Consider the following 8,349-nt stretch of genomic DNA (forward strand, 5'->3'; position numbering starts at 1 on the left):
TTGGAACAAAAATTGGAAAGCAGAAACATTTTTTGAATTTATGAACAAATTTTGTAAAATGGGATTTTTTTTTGAATTTTTGAACAAAATCTGAAAAACAGGATTTTTTTTGAAATTTGGATTTTTTTTTTGAAAATAAACTTGAAAAGTAAAAAAGGAAAAGAAAAAAAGAACCAGAAAAAAAGAAAAGAAGAGAAATAGAAAAACGAAAAAGAACCTAAAATTAAATGGCCGGTTCAAAATCTTCTAGAAGGTTCCCAAAACCGAAAAAACCGGCTGGAAACATCATAGAAGGTTCCCAAAAACCGGTGTGTGCTGTAACGCTAAAACGGGCCGGCCCACTCGGTCGCTCGGTCGCACCTCCCCTGTGCGAGTCGACAACTTGCCGCATTTCTTTTCGAGCTACCGACCGGGTTTGTAGGTCTCGGCGTGGACGACCCGCAAGCCCAGGCCCAGCGAGAAGCCGCCCGCCGCCTTCTCCCTCGGCTTCCGCTGCTAGGGTTCTTCTTCTCCCCCTCGCCGACTGCCACGCCCCTCTTCGCCACCCGCTCCCCGCTCCAGACCGCCGCCGCCGTGCTCCATGGTGAGGCTCAACGCCGACCTGATATGGAAGAGCCCGCACTTCTTCAACGCCATCAAGGAGCGCGAGCTCGACCTCCGAGGTTCCTTCCCCCTTCCTCTCGCCCGTCAGTCAGATAGATCTAGGGCTCTGCCTTTTTTCTCCCCTGTCTAACCGGCGGTTCGTTTGGTCTTGGCGGCGGCAGGCAACAAGATCGCCATCATCGAGAACATCGGCGCCACCGAGGTGAGCTCCACCACCTACCCGTCCTTCCTCTCATTCTAAGCTGTAACTGTAAGGTGCGGCCTCCTCGACCCAACCTCCCCGGCCGGCCGAATCTGCTTCTATGGAAAATTGTTCTGCTTCCTTAGAACGAACGGGTGCAGAACCACAAACTGTTAGCTCTAGATAGTTAGTGATGCAAGGAACATAGCTGTTTCCATTTGCTTGGCTGCAACTGAAGTGGGCTGGGAGGGGTAATACTGTGGTGCCTTGTCAGGTTCGCAGACGTTACTGCTGGGAACTTTTCTGTTGGTCATTTGATGCTGGCCGAATCTCTGCTGGTGGGTTCGTAATCCTTGGCCATGTAGTAAGTAAACAGGGAGTTTCACTCACCTGTATATCAGTGGGTGCGATGCAATGATTTTGTTCTTATGCACTGCTATATATACCAGCTAAGGTTGAGAGGAATGAAACATTGAACTGCATCGTTTAGTAATTATACAAGAGGTACACATTATACGAGTGGTGAAGTTCTAGTCCTTTCTTTATAATAATTAAGCACTCTTCACTATGGAGCAGTGTGCATGTAGAAATTGCTAATAGGAGTGTTTATACACTTGATCACAACACCTTTACTGCTTTGGTTATCGATTTGCTTGGCTGCTATTGAAGTGGCCACAGAGGCTGGGAGGGGTAAAGCTGTGGTGCCTTGTCAAGTTAGCAGACGTTACTGCTGGGATTTTTTCCCTGTTGGCCATCAAATGCTAGCTGAGTAACATCCCTGCTAGTGGATTCATAATCCTTGGCCATGTTATAAGCAGGGAGTTTTGCCTGTATCAGTCCGTGCTATGCAATGTTATGCTGGGGTTGCAAGGCGTGACGACGTGGGTGCCCCTCATATCGTAGAGCCCTCATAGAATTAGCTGCTAGGAGTGTTTATATACTTGATCACCGCACCTCTATTGTTCTGGTTACTTTTGCTTTTCTTCTATGTAGTAGTTGTCCAGGACATTTCTCTTCGATAAGGAATGAAGTATTGGAGTGCATTGTGTAGTAATTTTATAAGAGGTGCATATCGTAGGGGTGGTAATGCTGGAAGCCTTTCCTCCCCATAAAAATAATTTGCTCTTCACTATGAGCAGTGCCCTTATATAATTAGCTGCTAGGAGTGTTTATATACTTGATCACCACACCTCTACTGTTCTGGTTACTTTTGCTTTCTTCTATGTAGTTGTCCAGGGCATAACAGTTTTATGCGTGGCTTGTTATTGTGTTACCAGCCTACTTTTTTGTACTGACTCTACCATGAGTGACACACCTCTTGGGCGATTTTTGTATTACCGATGGCTTAATATTTAAATGTTTAGCTTGATTTGAAATTGAAATCATAGGGTTTTCTTTATCTCATTTTGAATTGTTTGTAGTTGCTCCAGTTCCTTCTCTGGCTGTGTTTATAACTGTCTTTGTTCCTTTTTTTTGATAACAGGACCAGTTTGACACTATTGACTTGTCGGACAACGAGATTGTCAAGCTTGAGAACTTCCCTTTCATGAATCGCCTTGGCACTCTGTTAATCAACAACAACAGAATTACACGTATCAATCCCAACCTTGGTGGTAAGAGGAACAAACAATGTCTTGTTGCTATGTGCTTCTTTCACTTGCATAATTTGCTCCATAGGTTGTCTGTTTCTTCAATTCTCTTTGCTTTGCTGTCATGTAGAGTTTTTACCCAAGATGCATACTTTGGTGCTGACGAACAATCGCCTTACAAGTCTTGCGGAGATTGACCCCCTGGCCTCTCTTCCAAAGCTGCAATTTCTCAGCTTACTGGATAATACCGTAACTAAGCAACCAGATTACCGGTTATATGTGATCCACAAACTGAAGCATCTGCGTTTGCTGGACTTCAAGAAAGTGAAACAACAGGTTAGCAACCACCAAATTCTCAATAACACAATTATGTTTGATATTTGAATCATCTGTAGTCAGGCTTGATTTCTTGATTGTCATGTTGTCCAAATATACTTCTGCATAGTGCCAATGATTTTGTTCTGAATGACATCTGTCTAATTTCGCTGCAGTTTTCTCTCATTTGATAGCTAATCATAGTTTCTAAAGTCAACATCCTATGTTTGCATTTTCTTTAATGATGAAACATCATTTACCATTTTGTGTGCCGCTGTGCTGCATTGAACTTTGCTTGGTTCTTCATATACGGGAAACCAACTGGTCATGATTTCTTCAAAGAACCCAGAAATCTAGCGATATAATGTCCGGACATAACATATTGTATGTATCTACGGCCCACATACATCTCCCATATATGTTTTACTTAACTGAGATATGAGTTAGTTCAAACGAGCTCAAAAGTTAGCAGCATTGCAGGCTTATGTGGTTTACGGCTTTATGCTAGTCAATAGACTATGTCTGCTCTAAGTCATGTTTATTTTAATTGAAGAAGTATTAGTTGAGAACACCATCTAGATGTTATCGTGCTAGCCCTTTACAGCACCAAGTCAAGATAATTCTTGGGACTTCTAAAAGAAAAGGGTAACTGTCATTAATTGACAGTTTATGAGTTCTGTCAGCAGCTAATACTCTTTTCTTCTAATCATTTTCTTCATTTCTTTTTTGAATGGAGCTAGGAGTTGTTGATTTATACCATGCCATAATCGTTTTGTCATGAAGATTTTAGAAGTTGTGGATTTGCACAGAAATCCTGTCGCTGCTTGATTTGTTGATTTATTCCCCACAGGTTCATTCATTTCCTTCGGAATGATTTCCAAAATGATTTTGGAATTGACCGCAGAAGTGCTGGCAGCAAAAGGGGGAAAAGAGCAACTCTTTTAACTAATTATCTGTGAATTAGATGCATGCATGCCATTAAATATTTTTTGGTTGGCATGTTCACTAGCATTATTTGCCGTGCCTGGTTTTGTGTATGTTTCTGAAATTTTGTATGAGATTTTGTGTTTATGTAGGAGAGAGCTGACGCAGCACAAAAGTTCCACTCAAAGGAGGCAGAGGAGGCGGCAAAGAAGGTTGCTGCCAAAGCTTATACTCCAGTAGTGATGGATGCTCAAGGTACCACAAAAGACCAGGGCCCTAAAGTAGTCGCTCCAACGCCTGCACAAATCACAGCTATCAAGGTACTTGACTCCCTCTTTCTGTTTTGTACACAGGCGTTCATGTCATCATTGCAAGTTGAATAGAATCTCTATTACTTGACTGTTGCATTCAGGGAAAAAAATTATGGTCAGGTCTTTTACTGGCATATGTTTGGTATGGGCTTGATATTTACTTCCATATGTTTTAGTCTTACCATGATGTCCATGTCCGTCCCAGGTATTGAGACATCATTTGTTCTTAGTTACCGTATATATGTCGTGGTTAAAATGCCAGTATCTTCTATTTTTCCTTTGTAATACATCTGGCTGTGAATTTGTGTTTAACAAGTCTTTTATCTGTATGTAGGCTGCTATCATTAACTCGCAGACGCTTGACGAAGTTACAAGGCTTGAGAAGGTAACATGCCGTGTGACATTTAGCGCCGTCGCTTTGTGCAGTTTGAAGCACCCTATGCATTATTGTACTGACATGCACCCGTTGGTCACTGTGATATCAGGCGTTGAGCACTGGCCAAGTTCCTGCTGAGTTTGCGCTCCCCAAGCCTGACACCAACATGGCTGAGGCGTCAGAGGAAGCTGAAGCTGAGAAGATGGAGACAGATGGCCAGGACCAGGAGGAGGATGGGGCTGATGAGCAGAAGCAAGCAGATGAAAGCACCCCGATTCAGGAGGTACTGATATTTGCAGTGTGTTTTCTGCCTTTTACTTCACACATGGTGCCTGTTGGTTCCACTGGCTGCTTCTTACCTGCTTGTGTTTGTTTAACCTTCGCCGCAGGATTGATGTCATGCATACACCTGAATCTGCCTGTTCTCGTGGGGGGATGAAACCATGTGCGGCGACTCGGCGATCTCGCGGGGGAATTCTCTTAATGAACGCTCTCCTAGTGTCAGTATATTGATTGATGTATCCTGTGGATGCTAACAACGCTTTTCAGTACATGGTACTGTTGTCCGAGTCGAGGAAGGTTTACGCCCAGCGGACCTAGATGTGTTGGATGTTTTAGAAGACGATGCGTTGCGCGCTGAATGAATGTTGCTGAGACTCTACTCCCGCGGTGTGTCGACAACGTCGACTTGCTTGGGCTCCATTGTTGTTAAATTTGCTACGCTACCTATTGATAGATGGTTTTTCTTGAGGAATTTGGATCTTGCTGGGGTTGTAATTTCATCAGGAGAGGATGTATCTCCATCAGATTTTTGGTAGCACATCTCCATACCTTTGATGCGACCTGTGAAACAGAATACTATGGCTCATGATGGCATAGGAAACCAACCTTTGCTACATCTAAAGAGGGAGATTCAAACAATTACGGCGGTCCATCTAGAAGATCTAAAGGCCCAAAAGCCTTCAATGCTGATCGCAACAAGCCACTAATTAATCCATTCCACCACTAATTATTACATCAAACATATTTCTTTATTTGTTTCTTGACAGGAAATGATCATCATGTTCCTATAATCACATGAGGGGCGTGCTATGCGTCAGCCGGCGGATCTTTAAACAAAATCCGCTGTCTCACGAGCCGTCTGATTCTATGACGCAAGCGGTCCGTATCATTCCTTGTCTTCTGTAATTTTCTATGACAAAATCTTTGCTAGAAAACTCCTCTTCTCTAATTTCTTGCAACAAGACCCATATTATAAAACCTTTTTTCTAGTTTTTCGCACAAACCTTTGTTGCAAAAATTGCAACAACATCTCCCGCCCCGGCCTCTAATTTTCTACAACCAGACTCTTGTTGAAAAAACTGTAACGGCATCCACGGCTACGTCGCGCACTTGCACAGTCGTCATCGTTGTCGTTTTGCAACAACGCCGCGTCGTTGCAGAAACATGTCTCAGAGGCAACAACGCGGGGCCGAGCGCTAGTGGTGGGCGCGGTGTTGTGGCTGCTGCCGGAGTCGGTGGTTACAGGGCGCCGGCGAGGTTGATGGCTCAAGGCTCAAGGACGCTGCGTGCGGGACCTGCCGGGGATATCCAGGCCAGGGCCCAGCGGTCATCCACTCGGCGCATGCCTGCGTGCTGTATGCAGGGAAAGTGGCAGGCAGACAGCGCGCAAACCAAGCGTGGGCCGAGCCGATCGAACCTCTGACTGAATATCCAACACCAAACACACACCATTTTTCCCTCAAAAAAAAAACACACCATTTCAAAGAAGAAAAGAAAAGTCAAATGTATCGACTCACGTGGTTAGTACGCACGGCCGCCGCTGGTACCCTACACCCTGTGCCAGGGTTTTTTTTCCTCCCGCCGGCGCCGGCGCTGATCTATCTCGTCTCCTATCGTCTTAGGATCATGGAGGTGCGGTGAATCCCGTCCCTTGCCGCTGGGAGAGCTCAGTTTTCTGATTTTTTTTTTTGTTTTGTTAGGGTTTGTGTCCTATTCAGAGATGCAAAGTGGAGGTGGCTCTCCACCGATGAAATAAGATCCTCCCCGCCTAACCCCCATTTTGGTGGTGATTCTAGCATCGTCGAAGTACGCGTGGAGGCTTACCTCCGGCAGATCTCATGGGATTCTCTCGGCATTTGTCTTCGGTGGATCCCCGTGGATCTGGTCTTTGCTCATCTGTGTTCGTGTGTCTACAAGTTGGATACTTTCGATCTACACTTCTCTTCATCCGCGGCGGTTGCCGTTCTGGTGCGCTGGTCCTATGGGGGCTTAGCACAACGACTTTCCGACTGCCTACTACAACATGATTTGTCCGGCTCCGAAGAGAGAGGGGCGATGTTGGCGGCGCGCCTTCGGCTTGCCCCAGTGCTTGTAGTCGTCGCTAGGTGGTCTACAAACCTGGATGTAATTTTTTACTTCTATTGTTCTTTGTATTATCTTAACGGTTGATGAATAAGTTGAAAGCTTTCTTGAAAAAAAGAGACCAGACACACACAACACGCGCGTCGCCCGGCGCTGCTGTAAACACGCCCTCCCTCTCCCTCCCCGCGCGTCTCGCTCTCGCTTATTAACGCCTGCTCCCGTGCGCGCGCGTTACGGCCAACGTACGTGCGCCGTTCTTTCTTCCTTTTATTACTCCGCCTGTTGAGCGAGCACATCGAACGGCGGCAATGGCGGCTCCGTTGCTGGCGGTGGCGGAGGGGAGGAGGGTGTGCACGGAGAGGTGCCTCGGGTGCAGGCTGGACCAGGCCAACAAGGCCCACACCGGCGTCCCCTACCTCAACTTCTTCTCCATCTGGATCGTCTGCCTCTGCGCCGGTAAGAGCTATACATAGCCAGCGTCTCTTGGATTCCATTCCATAAAGAGAGCACCTCTAGCATTTCGATCGTACAAAATGTATGGCTCTACATTTTCTTTGAGGCGTTACTTTTTGAGTCAATTACATCACCGATGCTTACTGTTGAGTAACGTGATTGTATTAGGAAACATAGGTTAGACTAGGAAATATTTTGGCTTGCCTTGTACTCCAAATAGATCATGTACTCCTATATATATGCCCATCAGGCTCAAGCAATACAACAACTATTCCACCAATCCCTCTCTCCCTTCTAACATGGTATCTATCGCAAGTCGATCCTAAACCCTAGCCGCCACCGCTTCCGCACCTGCGCGCCGCCCCCGGGGCGGTCGACCTCCATGACCGCCGCCGGGGGCCGCGCCGCCCGTACCTAGGGTTCGTCCGCCGGTCGTGTTGACCGGCTGCCCTAGAGAGTCTTTTTCCCGATCCTTTGATCCGGGTTTTCTCTCTCGCCGGTCGTTTGGATCGGCGTCTATTTTTTGGTTTTCCGATCTTTTCTTGATCGGTTTGCATCGCCCACCGTCGCCGTCGACACCTCGCGCCTCTACTCCGACATCGGCGCAACCGGCCGGCTACTTCACCGACCCGGCGGCCTCGCGTGACAGGCAGCCCTCAAGGCCGTCGTCCGCGCGCCGGCCCGCCCGTCGATCTACGCCGGCCGTCACCGCCCTGCTCCGACCGGGGCTTCTGCATCACCCCAACTCGGCGGCCTCGCGCTATGCGGCGGCCAATCATAGCCGCCCTGCCGCCCGCCGCCGCCGGCTTCATCTCGGACTCCGACGCCACCACGCCTCCACCGAGCGGCGTCCCCGACCTCGCGCGCGATCGGCTTGATCACCCGCTCGCCGCCGCGATCCGCCTCATCTACGCCGTGCGACCGACCTGGCCCGTCAGTTACGCGCGCCTTCGCAGGTCCTGTGAAGATCGTCTCCGAGTTCAGCGCGCCCCTCCGTCGATCGAGCAACGGGCTGCCGCTGCGTCGCCCCGTCGGGCCGCAGCGCCGCCGCCCCGTGGTTCTTCTCCCGGCTGCACCGACCCGCGTCACCTCTGCGTCGCCCCTTGGGCCGTAGTGCCGCGGCCCGCGGTCTACCGCCGCCCCGAGGCCATCCACTCCAGGCCGTCCCCGTGGCTGCACCGACCCTCGCGCCGCCGCTGCGTCGCCCCGTCGGGCCGTAGCGAGCGTGGCACG

At 48.3% G+C, this 8,349-nt stretch overlaps 1 protein-coding gene and 1 pseudogene across 1 annotated transcript; both read left to right on the forward strand.

Moving 5' to 3' along the window:
- The first annotated feature begins 462 nt into the window (after positions 1-462).
- On the forward strand, positions 463-5,107 carry LOC119312895 (U2 small nuclear ribonucleoprotein A'-like). Its single transcript, XM_037588679.1, has 8 exons — positions 463-662; positions 765-805; positions 2,268-2,397; positions 2,504-2,709; positions 3,765-3,932; positions 4,258-4,308; positions 4,409-4,582; positions 4,689-5,107. Exons 1-8 carry the CDS (start codon positions 581-583, stop codon positions 4,692-4,694), a joined length of 858 nt encoding a protein of 285 aa, XP_037444576.1. The 5' UTR covers positions 463-580; the 3' UTR covers positions 4,695-5,107.
- Positions 5,108-6,207: 1,100 nt separating this feature from the next.
- Positions 6,208-8,349, forward strand: part of LOC119310703 — a 29,135-nt pseudogene continuing 26,993 nt past the window's right edge.

The sequence above is a fragment of the Triticum dicoccoides genome, chromosome 5B (assembly GCF_002162155.2).
Source record: "Triticum dicoccoides isolate Atlit2015 ecotype Zavitan chromosome 5B, WEW_v2.0, whole genome shotgun sequence".
Taxonomy (NCBI): domain Eukaryota; kingdom Viridiplantae; phylum Streptophyta; class Magnoliopsida; order Poales; family Poaceae; genus Triticum; species Triticum dicoccoides.

Coding starts and splice junctions, on each gene's coding strand:
- LOC119312895 (XM_037588679.1), top strand. CDS start 581: ATGGTGAGGCTCAACGCCGACCTGATATGGAAGAGCCCGCACTTCTTC. Junction 2,398..2,503: donor TATCAATCCCAACCTTGGTG/GTAAGAGGAACA, acceptor GCTGTCATGTAG/AGTTTTTACCCAAGATGCAT. Junction 2,710..3,764: donor TCAAGAAAGTGAAACAACAG/GTTAGCAACCAC, acceptor GTGTTTATGTAG/GAGAGAGCTGACGCAGCACA.